We start from the raw sequence: 19339 nt of genomic DNA on the forward strand, positions 1-19339 counted from the left end.
ACAAAAAAAACACTATCAGAAATGAAGTGACACTGAACTAAAGACCTTAGGAGTGGCAATCAATAGCTTAGTGGCATAGATGGGCTGCAAGGTGAGTCATTATTATTGAAAAGAGTCATGTGTAGGTGAAGCTGAAGTGTGGAGCTGGAGGAACACAGCAGGCCAGGAAGCAGCAGAAGAGCAGGACAGTTGATGTTTTGGTTTGGAACCCTTCTTCAGAAATGCTTCCTGGCCTGCTGTTTTCCTCCAGGTCCACACTGCGTTGCTTTGATTCCAGCATCTGCAGTTCTTGCTATCTCCATGTGTAGGTGATGCATGCATTCAAGGGTCATAGAAGAAGATGAAGGAAATGAAGAGTTAGAAGTCTTTAGCCTGTGCACATCTCAGAACTGAGCATTTATACTGAGATGAGAAGGAATTTCTTCAGCTAGACTGGTTGATGATTGCCACAGAGGGCTATGGAGGCCAAGCTATTGACCGTATTGAAGACAGAGATAGATCGGATCTTAATTAGTAAGGAAATCGAGGGTTACAGTGAGAAGACCAGAGAATGGGGTTAGGAAATGCATCAGCCATGATCAAATGGAAGAGTAGACTTGATGGGCTGAATGGCCTAATTCTGCTCCTATATCTAATGATCTTATGGGCAGCTGGCGACTTGGTCATCAATACTTGGACAGAAATGAAGGGGCGGAAAGAGGAATTGAGAGCTTGAAAGCAAAGGTATGAGGTTGCTGGCCAGTGTGGGCATTGGAAAGCTCAAGGCAGTCACAGAGAGGGTTTCCCAGGATCACACTGGTGAAATGTTTCTATTGCTAAAGGGGTTTGAGGTGAAATGATGAATATTCTTCGTGCTGAAACTGACTGTTTCCTAACCTGCAGGAGAATGCCAACCCGCACTTTCTACACCTATTACTTACGCCGGTTACCAGGGGTGATGCGTGCCATTCATGACCTGCCTGCACCAGACTCCACAAACATTACTACTGCCGCACCATGGAGAGACTTTGACAGGTAGGATGTTTTGAATAATAGAGCCGTAAAATTGTTAACAGCATTAAAAAAAATGCCTTTCAGCCCATCGTGTCTGCACCAGTCATTAAGCATCTGCCTATTCTGATCCTATTTTCCAACATTTGATCTGTAGCATTGTACATTGTGGCATTTCAAGTGCACATCTAAGTGCTTGTCAAATGTCTTGAGGATACTGCCTGTACCATCCTTTTAAGCAGTGAGTTCCAGATCCCCACGAGTCTCAGGGTGAAAAAGACTTACCTCAAATTCCCTCTAAATGTCCTGCCCCTCCCCCTGAAACCGTTCCCCCTAAAGCTGGTTATGGACACCTCTACAAAGATGAAAAATCTCTCCATATCTACCCTGTCTGTGCTCCTCAAAATTTTGCACTCCTCAGACACATAGATCCTCCTTTAACCTTCTCTAAGGAAAACTACTCCAGCTTATCTATTCTTCCTTCGTAGAGGAATCGCTCCCACCCAGGACACATCCTGACGACTTTGCTCTGCATCCTCGCTGGTGCAATTATGTTCCTATGGCGTAGCAATGATGGGATAAATATGATGGAGGTGCCTCACCATGCACCGATACAGCAGCCCTCAACATCCCCTCACCCCTTTGGTCCAATCCAGCTAGCACTGTTGAATTAGCGCACAGGTTTTATTTGCAGATGACCTTCTCCGAGCTGGGTTGTAAGTTTGAGCTTGCTGGTGAAGGTGAGTTGCAGTGGCTGGTGTATATTATCACTTGGTGACACAAGGGGGAGCTCATCATCCCCTCCCCTTCTCCAGCCTCCCGTTTACCTGAACTGGGCAATGGGCTGATCTACACTTATCCTGCTCATTATTATAATTATCAGAAACTTTCCCAAATGCCAAGTAGATGAAGAAATGAATATTGCACTTCTGTGTCAGAAATGTGACTTTTGATTACCATGCTTTTTTTTAAATTAGATTTTTATTTTATTTTATTCTTGGGATGTTTCAATGGCTGGGCCAGCATTTATTTCCAATTCCTAATTGCCCAGAGGGCAGTCAACCACATTGCTGTGCGTCTGGAATCACATGTAGGCTAGACTAGGTAAGAAGTGCCCCTGAGGTGAAAAACCCAGTTGGATGAGGGAACATCCCTAACTTGAGTTTGAATGAAGCACTAATCCCTGAGTGAATTACCATTCAGCTTGATATGTTGTCCATATATCAGCCTTGTGAACATACTTGACATAATCTGTTCTATTGAAGGCAAAGGCTGGTTTCCAATAATGTCAAACATGGGTATCCATGCTAAGATTATTTCTAAATAGTAAATGAAGTGACTGAGAACTGCAAGAGTGTGTGCAGGATCATTGCATTTAACTCTTCTCGGAGACTTGTCGAGCTAACTTCATGGAGGGAAACTTTTAGATACTCAAGATTAACTGTATTGTTACCCCTCCCTGTCGGGATACAATGCCCTCTCCTCTCCCCCCCTCTCCTCCCCCGCTCTCCTCCCCCCGTCTCCTCCCCCCCCCTCCCCCCTCTCTCCCTCTCTCTCCCTCTCACAAACCCAACCTCTATTAATCTGTGACTGTATTCTCTCCCTCTGTCACTCTATTACTCTGTCTCTGTTAAAGTGTTACTGTGTCTCTGTTCAAGTGTAACTCTGTCCCTTTCCCTATCTCACTGTAATACTGAGCTTTTGCCTGTGATCCTGCCTGTAGTTCCAAAGTATACATGGCTGATCTGGAGTCAGCGCTGTACTACTCTCTCAAAGTGGAGGTGGGAACACATCAGGAGCTGTCTGGAAAGAACCTCACTGCCCTGAAACACTTCTTCAATGTGCTCACAAAGGTGAGTTGTGCAGTGAGTTTGGGCATGAGACACTGGAATTTGAACTATATTGAATTGAACAGGATTGTGTGAGCAAGGTACTAAGACATCTCACAGGCTGACATGTGTTGGTTTAAAGGACACCTTATCAACTAGCTCTAGTTTTTAAAATACTTCATATCCCTCAATCTAGCTACAGCATTCATAAAAGGTATTGGATGAATTTCGAGCTGTTTTCATCGCAGTGGGATTTCATAACGCAGTGACACTTTGGAAAGGATTTGTTTCCAACAGGGAATAAGTGCCTTACTACATCAGTACATGGATTGCCTATTTGTTACTCACTGTGTGACCGTATGAGGTTCTAGTTTGTTCAGCAAGGTGAGGGTCAGTGTGTAAGTGCAGGATTTCCATTCATTCCATTTAGGCTACTGGCTGTGTAACAGTAATGCGTTTCTCAGAAAGGAAGAGGCAATATTGCTGAGTATGACTGGCTGCAGGGTGACTTTAAGCTCAGTTACTTTCTGTATGGTAAGTAAATCTTACCCAAATTTTGAGACAAGATAATGATGACACAATTTAATTTGGATCTATTATAAATTGCACCAATACCATTTGGTTGTCACGTTGCATTTTCCTGCGCGTTACAGTTAGACGTTGCACTTTTTGACTCAATTAAATTTAATCTTCTCAAAATAACAATAAAATCAATAATTAGAGTACAGCAAATGTACAAGTTTAGAGTAAGTAAATTAGCGACAAATCAAAAGTGAGGAGTAACCACATGCTGGCAAAAAGGGACGTGGTTAATTTGGGATATCTAGTGGGCGTGGACAAACTGGACCGAAGGGTTTATTTCCATGCTGTGCAACTCCATGACTCTAACCTAAATCTAGAAGTGAAGCAGAAATAAATTTTCTCACAAATTTAAGTATAGGGCAAACAATTTAAAAAAAAACCTGTTCATAATTTGCTTGCCTTGCTCCTCTATCTGTTGACAGTGAAATCTAAGTAGGATGTTTCATGAAATAGAAACATTAACAATGTTACAACTTTAATAGTAACCTAATTAGTGAACTGTACTTTCAACATTATCCGTTGTGCCTCTGACGTAAGATCATCATGAACAGGAATGGGAGTACGCCATTCAACCCTCTGAGCCTTCTCTGCCCTTCAATAATATCATGGCTGGTCTGACACTCCCCATGTGCACCTTGAAAACAGGCTCAGTGCAAAACCAAATGTCTTTTTGCTACTGTTGGAATATTTTTAAAAGTATTTTTGTTTCTTCCCAAATGATTTGAAAGCCAGCTGACCATAGATTCCTAGAAATGTAAATGTCCCACGCACCACAATCACCATCCTTGGATATATCCTGTCTCAGCAGCAGGACAGAGCCAGAACAGGTAGCAGCACAATGGTATACAGTCAAGAGGGAGTTGCCCTGAGAGTCCTCAACGTTGACCCCAGACCCCATGAAATCGCATGGCTCCAGATTAAACATGGGCAATGAAACTTCCTTCCACTGATGAATCAGTACTACTGCATGTTAAGCAAAAGTTGGAGGAAGCACTGAGGGTGGAACGAGCGCACAATATACGCTGCATGAGGGATTTCAATGTCCAACAGCAAGAGTGGCTTGGGAGCAGCATTACTGATCGAGTTGGTCGGGTTCTAAAGAAGAAAGCAGCTGGACTGGGTCTGCAGCAGGTAATGAAGAAACTAACAAGAGGGAAATGACCTCATCCTCACCTGTCAGCTGGCTGCAGATACATCTCTCTACAAAAGTATCAGCGAGAGTGATCACCGCGCAGTCTTTGTGGAGACGAAGCCCCAGCTTCACATTGAGAATACTGTCCATCAGATTGTGTGGCACTTTGACTGTGCTAAAATTAGGTGGACTTTGAACAGATCTAGCAGTTTAAGACTGGGCATCCATGAGGCGCTGTGGGCATCAGCAGCAGCTGAATTTTATTCCAGCATAAGCTGTAACCTCATGGCCCAGAAAATCCCCCCCCCCCTCAACTATTACCAACAAGCCAGGGGATCAACCCTTGTTCAGTGGACGTGCAGGAGGACATGCCAGGAGCAGCACCAGACATCCCTAAAAATGATGTGTCAGCCTGGTGAAGCCACCATACAGGATTGATTGTTTTCCAAACAGCATAAGCAGCAAGTGATAAATGGAGCTAAGAGATCCCACAACCAATGGATTTGAGCTCTGCAGTCCTGCAAAATCCAGTCGTGAATGGTGTTCAACAATTAAACAGTTCTGAGGGGAGGAGAAATATCCCCATCTTCAATGATGGAAGAGCCCAGCACATCAGTGCAAAACATAAAGCTGAAGCATTTTCAGCAATCTTCAGCCAGAAGTGCCAAGCGAATGATCCATCTCGGACTCCTCCAGTAACCCCCAGCATTACAGATACCCGTCTTCAGCCAATTTGATTTATTCCATGTGACATCAAGAAACAGTTGGAGACACTGGATACTGCAACGACTGACAACATTGCAGCAATAGTACTGAAAGTTTGTGTTCCAGAGCTTATCGCTCCCCTAGCCAAGCTGCTCCAAAACAGTTACAACACTGGCATCTACCCGACAATGTAGAAAAATGCCCAGGTGTATCCTGTTCACAAATCCAGCCTGGCCAGTTACCACCCTATCAGCCTAATTTCGATCATCAGTAAAGTGATGGAAATTGTCAACAAGCTATCAAGCAGCACCGACTAAGTAATTACCTGCTCAGTAATGCCCAGTTTGGGTTCCGCCAGGGCCACTCAGCTCCTGGCCTCATCACAGCCTTGATCTAAACGTGGACAAAAGAGCTGAATTCCAGAGGCGAGGTGAGAGGGTCAGCCTGCACAGCTAACCTGCATTTTCATGTCCTCACTTTCCTGGGTATTAACATGGTATACTCCTTTGCAGGCCACCAAATTAGCTTGCTATTCCAGATCTGTTGTGTCCCATATAGGATTAGTAGCAAAGCTCCAGCAAGCAGTTCTGTAACATGCAAGTTAGCAACAGTAATTGAGTCCTGATAAGTAAGCAGTGGGATGATGACCATCGAAGACACTGATTTATTTTTTCCACTGGATAACTGGCTCTCACCCAATCTGAATGCTCTCTCTAGTGAATCCTGTAAGCACAGAAGAAGACCAATCAGCCCATCATCAATTGGAATCACACACTCATGTCAGCAGATAACTTATAATGTATAAAAGTTAACCTCACTGTCAGGTAGTATTGGACTGGTGCCTAAAGCTGCCTTAGTGGTATAACTGAAGACATTCCACGTTTCCGGAATGCCAGCCTTTAATTTTGAGTTGGTGGGGGATAACAGTTCCTCAGAGCTTCAAGCTGCTGACTCTGATCTCCATCCTGTGGTTGAAATTCAGTGGCAGCATTGCGAGCTGATAGCCCCAGGTCTGAGCGACAGAGGTCAGCTTTGACATTAATCCACGCGTGTGACCTTTGCAACTGGGCAACTCTCCGTCCTTGCAACTCTCCCACGTACTGTCCTCTGTAAACATGATCCAAAACTCTGCTGCCCGTTTCTGGACTCAATCCAAGCCCTGTTCCCCAAATACCATTCTGCTCCCTGGCTTACTGAAGCAGTCCATGCCTGAAGTCAGCAAGACCTGGACACTGTATCTAGGCTTTTGCAGATGAATATGTCGCACAAGTACCAGGCAATGACCATCTCCAACGTCTTGGGGTTCTCCATTGACCGGAAATTGACGTGGACTGTCCGTGTAAATACTATGGCTACTCAAACCAGTCAAAATAGCCAGTAATTCTGTTCCTGACTCCACCATCAATGAGATGCACACCAGGGAGTATGATGGAATACTCTGCAGTCACCTGGATGAGTGCAGCTCCTGCAACACTCAAGACGCTTGGCACACCAACTACTACCTTCAACATTGGATCAGCAATTTGGTTTCAAAATATCTTATAATAAAATGTGAGGCTGGATGAACACAGCAGGCCAAGCAGCATCTCAGGAGCACAAAAGCTGACGTTTCGGGCCTAGACCCTTCATCAGAGCTCTGATGAAGGGTCTAGGCCCGAAACGTCAGCTTTTGTGCTCCTGAGATGCTGCTTGGCCGCTGTGTTCATCCAGCCTCACATTTTATTATCTTGTAATCTCCAGCATCTGCAGTTCCCATTATCTCAAAATATCTTATCATTGTTTTCAAAACCTTCCATGGACTGGCCCATCGCAACCTTGGCAATCTCTCGCAGGCTCACGGTCACCTGAGACATCAGTGTTCATCTGGCCTGGCCTTGTGAATCCCCAATTATAGCATCCCACAAAGGGCGATCGCGTTTTTCAGTTGCCTGCCCCTCAAGTTCTAGCATATCCTTCTGAAATACTTCGGCCTCTCTGTACCTCGCCAGGCAAACCACTTCTTTGACCAAGCTTTTCACCATCTCTTCATACACTCTGCCACGTTGGATAATATTTTGTTCAGTGATGCTGCTGTGAGGCACTTTGGGAGGTTGTTGTTGAAGTCAAAGGGAGCACTTAAAACAACAACCCTTCTCTGGGTGTCCTTTCTGCTTCCGATTCGGAAGTGGAGGCTCATGAATATGTTCTTAGGTTCATATATTCTGGTTATTTTAACGTAATCGTTTTTTGGGTACGCATCAAAGCACAGACAGGTCTGTGTGCACACATATGTATCTGGGTGTGAATGTGTCTCTCTCTCTGCATTTACATTCACCAGCAAGAACGCTGTACCACAGCATAGATTGAGGACAAATTGGTTTGTAAGAGGTTTTCAAAATCCTATTAGTGGAACGAGCAGCACAGACTGAAGTTCCATTGCAGGCCTAGCCGTAGGTCACTGGAGAGGAAGGAGTCTGTTCACTTAACCGTGGTAATCTTGTTTTTAACCCTGTTTGCGGTGAGTGTTCTCAGATCCCGTGATGTTTGTCTCTGTGCTAATACTAATTGAATTTTAGTTGCAGTTATTGAACAGAAGTAGATTTTCTGAGTCCTTGGGGGCCGTGGTTGTTGGATTGAAGCAGACATGATTTTATCTCAGCTCGTAGCTGAGTGTTTAATACAGAGAGCAGAATACAAATGGGGAATAGCAAGAACTTCCACAGGGCATAGAGGGGGTGGGCAGGTATCCAGAAGTTACAGAAGCAAAGTTTTAATTTCTTTTATTTTAAAAAAAATTAAACATGAAAAGGGAATTTTAATCTCCTTTTGTCACAGCTGGGTTTCTCTCGGTTTCTCTTGATAAATCATGCAGGTATATTGAAATGCCAAAGCAAGTCATACCAACAGGGGAAATGGTGATGTTGCCGCTAGGCTAATAATCTAGGAACCTAAACAGAGATTACTAGAGAAACACAAAAGGTCTGGCAGCATCTGTGCAGAGAAAGCAGCATTAACATTTCAAGCCCAGCGACCCTTTTTCAGATGCTGCCATACCTGCTGAGTTTCTCTGGCGATTTCTGTTTCTGTTTCAGATTTCCAACATCTAAAGATTTGGGCCCATGTGCTGAGGACATGGGTTTGAATTCCACTGCAGCAGATTGTGAAATCTGAGATCAATAAAATATATAATTTAAAAAAAGTCATCAAATTATTTTGTCATTGAAAGCCCATGTAGTTCACTGCATTCCTTGAAGGAAGGAATTCTGCCACCCTTGCCTGGTCTGGCCTACATGTGACTCAAGACCCCCCAGCAATGGCCCTTCAAGCCTCTCAGTTGGATCATACCACAGTAAAGTTCGAAGGAAGGAAACCCACATTGACCTAACAACTGGAACAGTTGTAAATACAGCCCAGTCAACCCTGCAAATCCCTGCTTATTAACATCTGGGTAGTTTTGCCAAAATTGGGAGCGATATCTCACCCACCACTCAAGCAACAGCCTGACTTAGTCATACCCATGGAATCATATGTGTAATTTATAAAATGCCACACTTACCAATCAGAGGTTTGTCCTGTCCCAACAATGGTATCAAGGATTAAAAATAGGAGTAAATGGGATTCAGGGGATGACTCTCCCACTGTTTGAAATCATAGCTGACACAAAGGAAGATGGTTGTGGTTGTGAAAGGTCAGTCATCACAGTTACAAGACATCCCTGCAGAAGTTCCTCAGTGTAGTATATCCTAGGCCCTGTTAACTTCAGCTGCTTCATCAATGATCTTTACTCTATCATAAAATCAGAGGTGGGGATGTTCACTGATGATTGCACAATGTTCAGTGCCATTCACGACTCCTCCAGTCCTGAAACGGTCTGTGCCCAAATGCAGTCAGACCTGGACACATTATCCAGGCTTGCCCTGATAAATTCCAAGTATTACATATGCCACAAAAGTATCAGACAGCGATCATCTCTTGCATCCTGAGGCTTACCATTGAGCAGAAACTGAACTGGACGAGCCATTTAAATACTGGAGCTAAAAGAGTGGGTCAGAGGTCAGAAATATTGTAGCAGGTAACTCACTTCCTGAATTAACCATCAATGAGGCATATTATCAGGAGTGAGATGGAATAGTCCCCGCTTGTCTGAATAAGTGCAGCTTCAACAACACTGAAGAAGTTTGACACACATCAGCTATCTACAACATTCATTTTCTTCACCTTTGACACATACTTGCAGCACTATGTACAATGTACAAAAGGCACTGCAGTAACTAACCCAAGTTTTATTGCACAGCCCCCACCGTCAAAAAAAACCAGGACAGCAAATGGATAGGAATACCACCACATACTAGTACCCCTGCAAGCCACACACACCACCCTGACTTGGAACTATATTGCTGCTCCTTCAGTGTCTCTGGGTCAGAATTCTAGAACTCCCTAACAACATTTTGGGTGCACTTCATGGATTGCAGTTTTTTTCAGAAGGCAGCTGAGCACCACCTCCAGGAAAGGTTTCCTACCCTAGCCTGCGATGTCTAAACCCCATGCACAATTTTTTTTTCAGAACGTGAGGAAAACCATGGCCCTACTTTGTTCGTGCTTTGCAAGCTGTTGGTGAGAGGGGTGCTGAGAGAAATGTGTCATCCTGGTCCTCATGTGGCATGCCTTTTTTCACTCCTTTGCCTGTTTGCAAATTGACAGCAAGGCATTATCATCCACATGTAGTAACCGCTTTGGCTGACAGGCCCCCTGATGTCTCTCATCCTCTGAGTCTCCACTGTGCCAATCTTTTCTCAAGCCGTGTCCCGTTGTTGCCAGAATAGACAGCCTTGCCATTAATAGTGTGAACACTCAGTAATCTGTGCTATCACTGCTGAAGATTAAGACTGTTGGTTTGAGTTGGGCCCACTTACTAATTTGGATGCAAATTGCGCACAAAATTACACTGATTTTCTGCATTAGTTTTACAGTTCAGGTTTCCGCTTAAATTTATTTAGACGATCACAGATCTAACGTATGAAATGGACTGATATGGCACAAGGGTGGCATAGTGGCTTAATGGCTAGCATTGCTGCCTTGCAGCGCCAGGGACCTGGGCTCAATTCCACCCTTGGGTGACTGTTTGTTTAAAGTTTGCTCATTCTCCCTGTGCCTGTATCGGTGTCCCCTGGATGCTCCAGTTTCCTCCCACAGTCCAGGTATGTGCAGGTTACATGGATTGGCCATGCTAAATTGCCCATTGCCTCTAGGGGTGCATGGATCAGCAATGGTTAATACAGGGTTACAGGGATAGGCTGGGTGGTGCAGGATGGCCTGCTTCCACACTGTAGGAATTCTATGGTACTACTGGACGAAGTTCTGAAAGGCATTTTATTTTTCCAATAAAAAGTATTCTTTGATTGCATGGTGCAGATTTATTAATCCACAAGGAAAGGCATTTTTAATGCTTTTTAATTTTACCACTCTGAGGAACCCGATTCAGTATAAGTGCAAAATGACTTTACAAAGCCATTCATTATTTGCTACTGTGTAGTGGTCAGCATCTTAGGAATTTAAATAGCACTTAATATCTGAAAGTTTTTAAAATGTTAGTCCTCAGCAGCTTAAGGAAAAATAAAAGCTGTGAAGACCTGCAATGGGAACAGATAAGAAAATCTTGGTAATTAATTTGATCAGTTTCTTGAGCAGAATTCATACTACTTTTTAAAAGCTCATGGGAACATGATTTTCACAGGCCACAACCTGTGCTTGAAATCACACAAACTTTGGCTCGTCAGTGTTGAATTTCTCCAAGTATCTGTGAAACAGAATAGAAACTTTGCTCTGGCATGTGAACAGAGTTCATCAGAACCCAGGGCATTGCAGAAGCAGTGGTAAAACTCGTAGCTGCTGACTTGCTTGCCTCCATAATAGGAGTTAGTAGCAACCTAACCTGCACACATGTACGGCTGTCCAGAGTTGGGTAATTAGACTGTGACCCTATTGGAGCAGGCATAAAGAGTATGCAACAGATGACAATCAAATGAGGCTCTATCTTAAATAATTCTTAGCAAGGGTCTCCAAACCATGCTTAAGCATCTGACTTTCTGTACCCATCAGGCAGCTGGATGACATGGAAAGAAACCACCTTGTGAGAACAAGCATGAGAATGTCAATAAGGCGTTTGACAGCCCTAGCACTTATACGACCAGTCAAGCGAATTCTGTTAAAACCATTGGACCTGTAGTTTTAATGGGACAATGGGTCTATTACTTTCTTTACCTGTCCCCCTGTGTCGGGATAAGCCCAACATTCACCAAGTAATCCCCAAGTCACGTGTGACAAAACAGGCGCTCCCCAAATGGGGTCTACCAGCACAGGCCCATGCCAATTTTCTTCTTGGCATCCGCCACATTAAACATGCCTGAAAGTCAACGTCAAGCGGTATACTGAGACAGTCATGGGAAGTTGATGAAAAACTCAGTGATTTATCTGCTAGAAATTACCATGTTTTGTGTATTGTCTTTGCTTTTCTAATCATGCCCTGTGGACTGCATTGGATAAACATCAAAAATATAATTTGCCCTAATGAACTGAGGGGTACTTGTGTGAGTGATTTAACAGACTGCACATTCAAACAGATTGCCAGCTTCCATTGTCCACACTCAGTTCTTTAGCTCTTTCCTGATTGTCAAGGATTCAATATGGAATTAACCCAATTTTCAAATGGGCATGAGTCCAGGACAGAACTGGTCCTTCATTCAGTTCAACAGTGGGCAGGGAATTGTGAGCCAGGGAGGCCTTGGAATGATTAGTTTGGGAGTTGAAAACGTCATATAGTGCGCTGTAGGCTGCTGTCTTGCAGTTCATGGGCATTGCTTTCAGAGGAAACTTAACTTACACGTTGAGTCTGACAACTGGTTTCATTCATGTCATTCAGAGATGAATTGGATGTCAAGAAGAGGGGATTTTGTTAGATTCTCCCTGTAAAAGATGGGCTGGGGAACTTCCTCATCAGGATTCACCACGTGGACTTATAGTATGCCACCAAAGGTACGTGGGGTAATTTTTTTTCTCTCTGAATAATTATTAACATCCCTTGCTTCCTTTTCCTAGTTCTTTCCTGGGCGACCCTTTGTCATGAAGTTGCTTCAAATCACTAACTCGTGGCTGGAAGAGGGTAACATGGCACCAATCTCCTACAATGTTTATATTGATGTGCTAAACAACAAGAATGGGGTAAGCTGACTGATGCGTCGAACGTGCAGATCGTGCCCCATTTTATGATGGTATTCTTCCTGCCTGGAGTTTGAAATCTAAGATAGTGGCTGATAAGTTCAGTAAGAAATTGAAAAGAACCTTCTTTCAAGATGTGTTAGAATGTAAACTCACCACTACAGGAAGTAGTTGAAGTGAGTAGGTAAAGTGCACTTAGAGGAAGGTAATTATATTTATATGAGGGCTGAAGGAATAAGGATATGTGAATGGAATTTGTTTCTAAGGGACAGGGGCCACTGCCATCCCTTAGTCAGTAAACTTTCTTTTGACTCAGATATTGAATGTACCCAGAACCAGAAGTCACCGTCTAAGGATATGGGGTTGAGTGAGGAGAAATTTGTTCACCCAGAGAGTAGTGAGCCAGTGGAATTAGCTGCCACAGAAAGCAGTTGATGAGAAAATATTGAATAGTTTCAAGAAGGGTATGATACAGATCATCAGGATTCTGGGAGAAGACAGTGGTGCCAAATCCCTTGGAGTCATTTGAGAAACAATGGGATGTTGTGATGGAGGGGCTGGAACACCTGACGAACGTGCATTCCTGCTGTGTTGTCTTAGACGATATAAAATAGTGTCATGGACTAGTTGCCAAAAGATCAAGAGATCGAACCCCATCCGCTAAAATGTAGCCAATACCAGAGAGAAATGGTCATTGAAGCTGCTAGATTATCAAAACCTCAACAGGCCTGAGTAATATCCACTGAAATAGCCTGGGCCTCTGAAACAACCATGTTTCAAATGGAAAGTCTTCCCATCGCCAGCATCTGGAAAAAAGTAACTAGAAGTCATCATTGTAATGGAAACACTGCATAGTAATGCAGCATTGCATGGCTGAATGACATATTCCAGAAGCCTGGAGTCAATCCAGAGCATTTGAATTCACCTTTTTTTAAATCCAGAAATAAAAGACTTGTTCGCAGTAAAGATTGGAAGCTTTTGGATTGCAATAGTCTTTTAGGATTGGAATCCTGTTCTCCTTACCCTGCCTGGCTTCTGTGTGACTCCAGTCCTGCACCAATTCTAAATATCCCTTGAATGGCCTTCAAGCCATTCAATTGTATCAATCCCGCTGTGAAATTTTGTTGGCAACAGCAGCTCAGAAAAGCAGACTAGCAGCACCATTTGGGGAGCTAAGGGTTATCAATAAATGCCAGCCCTTCAGCAATATCCACATCAGGGTGGCACAATGGTTAGCATTCCTGCCCTAAGCACCAGCAACCCGGGTTCAGTTCTTCCCTTGGGCATCTATCTGTGTGGAGTTCGCATGTTCTCCCCATGTCTACATGGATTTCCTCCAATATGCAGGATTGGCCGTGCTAAATTGCCCTGTAGCATTCAGAGATGTGTAGCTGTGATAGCCATGGGAAATGCAGTGTTGGGCAAGATGCTGTTCAGAGGGGCACTGTGCTTAGGATGGGTTGAATGACCTGCATCCACACTGGAGGAATACTCTGATCTGGAGAACAAGCTGTGAAGAAACATACATATTTAGCTCCTCGTGAATCTTCTGAAATTAATTTCTAACAGAGCTGCTTTCTTTGGCATTACTATTATTGGGTAAGCTGTAAGCCAGGGGCGAGCAATTGTTTTGGGAGAAGAGCTGCTCTGAAAATGATTTCGGTGAACTTTTGAGAGCCGTCATAAAATGAATTGTGTTAGCAATAGCTGCAATTCTCTAATTTGCTATGGCATTTGTTGTACTGAAAACTGTTCCGAGTTAAGTTAGTTAATTGGATTTGATTAGCTAAAACAGACCCTACATCTAAATTATAACAGTATCTTACACTTGAAATTGTTGCATTTTAAACTTGGATTATTGTACTAATGCCTTTTAAGGAAACAGAGCTGTTTGGTGAAGGAGGGTTGGAGCTGAGCAAGGGAGGCAGAGGGCATGATGTAGAGCATGATGGGAGGTTAAATGGTAGGGAGCATTGGCCTTCTCTCAGCCTTTTGTCACAGGCCTCAAAGATTCAACCATCAGGTCATCTCCACCCTGAGAAAATGCTGGAGAATTGAAAATGGCCTCTGTAGCTGTTAGCTGCAGCCATTTGTGCCTTGGCACTCAGGTCTGCAAAACTTGTCAAGCAATTCCAGTAGGATTTAGGACCCCCATGGTTTGGGATGACCTGTATAACGCTTTTCCATAGCAGAGCTCATACAAAGCATATCTATTCATGCCTATAGTTAATACGTACAGCAGTGAACAAAAAAATGCCCTCCGGGATGCGGAGTGAACTTGAGTGTGGACAAATTGTAGTACAGCAGGTTTGAGGGACTTAATGGACTGTAGCTACACCTAATGATCCCGTTTTTATTCTGCGCTGTACAATTTTAAAAGTGCCTGATAGCATTTATATGTAGGAAGTGCACCAAACCTGTTCTTGATCTCAACTAACATCTAATTTCTAATTTGTTTCTTCCCTTCTCCTAGACCACTGGGGCCCTGTTGCCAGACGGACTGAACTGGGTAGGTTGCCAGGGCAGTAGGCCTCACTTCCGAGGTTACCCGTGCTCAATGTGGACACTATTTCACCTCTTGACGGTGCAGGCTGCAAAATACAATAAATCGATGGCTCACAGGCAAGAGAGTAAGACTTCGTCTTTTAATTTTCTTCTAAACATTGTCTGTCTCCCTGTCTTAGAGGAAAGGTCATTGAAAGGCAGGTTGACCTTGGTCTTGTCACTTGTGTCAATCCTCCGGATTGGCTGAAAGAAAGTAGGCCTTTACTCTTAGGATTTGTCTGGGGACCCCTGTTGAACCCATCATTTAGGAAGGATATTGATTTTCCAAATCCATAGTCATTCCCTCAAGGCCTCTCTCAGCACTCCCCCCAACTCCAAACTTCTCATCGCTCACCCAGAATCCCTCCATAAGTTGCCCAAGCCCCTCCCATGCACAGATACCTCTCCCACACTTCATCGTGTCCGTAGGTGAACACCCTCCCCCTCTACTCAGTCACACAAATCCACATCTGGGATTTTAATGATTGACATCATTTCCATCCAGTGGGACATGTCTGCCTGATAAAAGCCACCTCCCCTTCCACAGGTAATAATTCAGGTGGTGTCGTCTGCTCCTAACTGTCTGTGTTTGAAGTTGGCACGGGCAATGGAAAGCAAAATGGTTACCCAGGATGATTGTTCTGCCTGTTGCCAGGAGCAAGCCACCCTCCAGATGGAGGCAACGTCCTATAATATTTAGCGAGCATTTGATGGGCTTCACTGATCCTTGGGTGAAATTAGTGAGATTGATGCTGAACGCGAGATGCTCCCCACCTGGGCATTTATCAGGAATCGCGAAGACTTCTCTAACAACCAGAATCTCTGTGTTCGCTGCATTTTAGCTGTCACCAGCTCACGAGTGAATCAACATTGACCTTTAGCAGATTATTGCCTCTGACTGAAAACTGCACAACAGCCACATTCGTTAATGGCATGAGGAAGAGGACGATGGGAAGGGGAAGGGGCAGCCTTAGATATTTCACGCCCAGAGGTCCAACTTAATGAACAGACCACTTCTGCAGGAGCTAGGGACAGATGCTCAATTCATGGTGGTCTTAGTGAGGCTTTTGGTAATCCATCGATTGTCCAGTGACCTGATTTGGAAGCATTTAAATTTCACACCCAACAACAGATGAACACTTAACTGTAAGAGAGTAATGTCTTATTCACATGTGGGTGACACTTAACAAGGCCACATTTATTGACAAGCCCATGCTGGAGAAAGAGCCAGCGGCACCACTAACTGAGCCTGTACATTCCTTCTGGATCACGTTGGCGCGATTCCAGGAATTCGCTCCAGGCTCGCTGGAGGGCTCCAGTCAGGAAGGCGTGTGATATTGGATTGGAACCTGGAGCTGACAACTTGCTCGTAGCATTACGCTTTCTCTGGGGCCAGGGAATTGGGTGGTTTTCACAGAAGGCTTGACCTAGAGCATCCCTCAGCGCATCGTTTGCTACCCTTGTTTCGCAGTCATTGCTCATGTTTAGAGAGCTCAGGACAGCACCGGGAATGTTGGAGGTGAGCTCAGCACCCCGAGGTAGTAGGGGTGAGAATTCACCAACAATTGGCTCCCCTGTGACGGCTATCGGCAATGTGTGTGGGCGTTGTGGGTTTGGTTTTAAGCTACACTTACCGTTTTCCAGAATTAGCCTGCCACCATTGCACGTCTAAACTGGCACATGGATAGGCAACTCCAGTGGAGGAGCATATTGACTGTTGGCACAGAGCAATTGCGGGGCAGGGGCAGGGCTGAGCACACCTTGCTGGGCCTTTAGACTGAATGCTTTTTTTTTCCCGTCTTCCTCCCTTTCTCCCTCAGCTACACAGGCCGACGCCCTGGAGGTGCTGTACGCCATGAGACAGTATGTCAAACACTTCTTTGCCTGTGGATATTGTGCCAAACATTTTGAAGCCATGGCGCAGGAGTCCATGGACAGGGTCAGCAGCTTTGATGAGGCTATCTTGTGGCTGTGGTCTCGGCACAATCGGGTGAACAGCCGGCTGGCAGGTAAGAAAACCACTGGATTATGGACAGTGGGGGAGGGAGAAGGGGGTGCTGGTTTACAGAGGCCATGCAGGGAGAACCCTGTTAGCGCACCTTAAAACAGTGCCCTGCCTGAGTGAAACCATTCCCCGTCTGTTAAGGTGATACTGGAGAACTGGAAAGGCCAGCATTTATTGCGAACCTTCAAGCAGGAAGCCTCATCATCTCAGCATGTCCCAAATGCTTTAAAACTGAGTGAAATGCTTTTGAAGCACAGTCACTGATCTCATTTTGGAAGAACGCCAGCCAGCTGCCCCACAGCCAGGTCCCACAACTTGGCAAATTTGTTCGGAGATAATAGGAACTGCAGATGCTGCAGAATCCGAGATATCAAGGTGTGGAGCTGGATGAACACAGCAGGCCAAGCAGCATCTTACGAACACAAAAGCTGACGTTTTGAAAAGGGTCTAGGTCCGAAACGTCAGCTTTCCTGCCCCAAGATGCTGCTTGGCCTGCTGCGTTCATCCAGCTCTACGCCTTGTTATCTTGGCAAATTTGTTGCCGGCTGATGTGAGGTGAGAAATGAAATTCCGGCTGTGACACTGCGGAACTGCCCCGCTCCTCCACAAACTCATGTCACGTTTTCCTGAGAGGGTGGAAAGATCTTCCGTTTCACCTCCCATCTGAGAGAAGGCCCCTCTGATGGTGCAGCACTTTCTCGGGACTGCGCACTGTTCCTGACAGCATTTTGTGCTCAAGCTTCCATCCAGAGCTTCTCATTTAGAGGCGAGAATGCTGACGCGGCAGAAGAAGCAGTACTTTGGGGCAGCAACCAATTTAAATGAACTCAATTGACACGAAAATAATTGATACGATTAGGCAGCACCAAGAGCTGCTGATTCCGCTCGTATCCGAGGAAGGATCGGCTGGACCAGATGGATGGAGGCTTTATTATTTGCCCAACTCTACTGTGTACTGATTTGCACTGTGGCCAGAGTCTGTGCACAATGCTGTAAGGTTGGACAATTCAGGGAGAGTTAGTAACCCAGTACACAGTGCTGTCAGGTTAGACAGTGCCTGGAGTGTTACTGTCCCTGTACACAGTGCTGTCAGGTTAGACAGTGCCTGGAGTGTTACTGTCCCTGTACACAGTGTCAGGTTAGACGATGCTGGGAGTGTCACTGTCCCCATACACAGTGCTGTCAGGTTAGACTGTGCTGACAGTATTAACAACCCGGTAAACAGTGCTATCGGGTTAGACAGTGCCTGGAGTGTTAATGTCCCTACACACCGTGCTGTCAAGTTAGACAGTGCTGGGAATGTTATTGTCCCTATACACAGTGCTGTCAGGTTAGACAGTGCTGGGAATGTTTCTGTCCCTAAACACAGTGCTATCGGGTTATACAGTGCTGGGAGTGTTACTGTCCCTATACACAGTGCTGTCAGGTTAGACAGTGCCTGGAATGTTACTGTCCCTATACACAATGCTGTCAGGTTAGACAGTGCTGAGAGTATTACTGCCAGTTACAGAACTGCAAGCCTTCGTGTTCTGTGGTAGAACAGTTTGATTTTGCTGTAAGCATTGAGGGGTTAATGCTGCTGACCAGTCTTTGCAAAGATCTGAATTGGAAGAAGCTGATTTTGAGGTTTCTTGAAATACATAAGGTTGGTGAGGCAGCGAGCTCAAGAGTCAGCCACCAGGCTGTTACTTGGCTCTTGCAGTCTCCTTCAGTCTTGTGTTTGGAGAGAGGCAGGCGGCACTTCTGTATGTAACACGTGGGACATGGCTTCTCCCTGGGGACAGTATTTGAAGTGTGCCGCTTAGTCCAGTCCTTCAGGGTCAATGAAGCATGAAATCCTACCATTTGTAAAGTGTCAGTGCAATTAATGTGACCCCCTCCCAACTCCACAAAACGTACAAATGACAGTTGGGATCTTTTGAGAGGTTTATTGGCCAATGTAGTCTCTAGAGGGAGTTGCTGTCAATCCTTTGATTTCAGCAACTAAACAGAGAGCTGATTACTCCCTGAATTTAACAGTTTACATAAAGTTTACGTAAAACTTTTCCACTTGATTGACTGGGCTGTAATTCAATTATTTTGCCCACAGAAAACTGAAGATCTGAAAGAGCTCTCCAGATGTCATTGATGAGCCATTCCAGTAAACAAACATGTGTTTATTTTTATCGCAGCCTCTTTGTACACAACTTGGAGTGGTTTCAGCAGAATGACTTTGAACTCCAGAGGCTAAAGTATCAGGAGGGCAGTGCAGAAACCAGCATTATATTTCTGGGAATCCATGAGTTTGAAGAGAAATTGGATAGAATTGTTTAAGATATTAAGGGGACCACAAAGATTACATGGAGAGAAAGTATTTTT

General features: G+C 44.7%; 1 protein-coding gene across 2 annotated transcripts in view; it reads left to right on the forward strand.

The window, feature by feature from the left end:
- qsox1 (quiescin Q6 sulfhydryl oxidase 1) overlaps positions 1-19339 on the forward strand; it is a 119873-nt gene that overhangs the window by 89214 nt on the left and 11320 nt on the right. For both annotated transcript variants that reach the window (XM_048538829.2, XM_048538830.2), the window contains exons 7-11: positions 883-1014; positions 2714-2843; positions 12313-12435; positions 14906-15062; positions 16797-16985. In XM_048538829.2, coding sequence (XP_048394786.1) covers positions 883-1014; positions 2714-2843; positions 12313-12435; positions 14906-15062; positions 16797-16985 — 731 coding nt within the window. The remainder of the gene's footprint in view (positions 1-882; positions 1015-2713; positions 2844-12312; positions 12436-14905; positions 15063-16796; positions 16986-19339) is intronic.

This window comes from Stegostoma tigrinum, chromosome 8 (genome assembly GCF_030684315.1).
Source record: "Stegostoma tigrinum isolate sSteTig4 chromosome 8, sSteTig4.hap1, whole genome shotgun sequence".
Classification (NCBI taxonomy): Eukaryota; Metazoa; Chordata; class Chondrichthyes; order Orectolobiformes; family Stegostomatidae; genus Stegostoma; species Stegostoma tigrinum.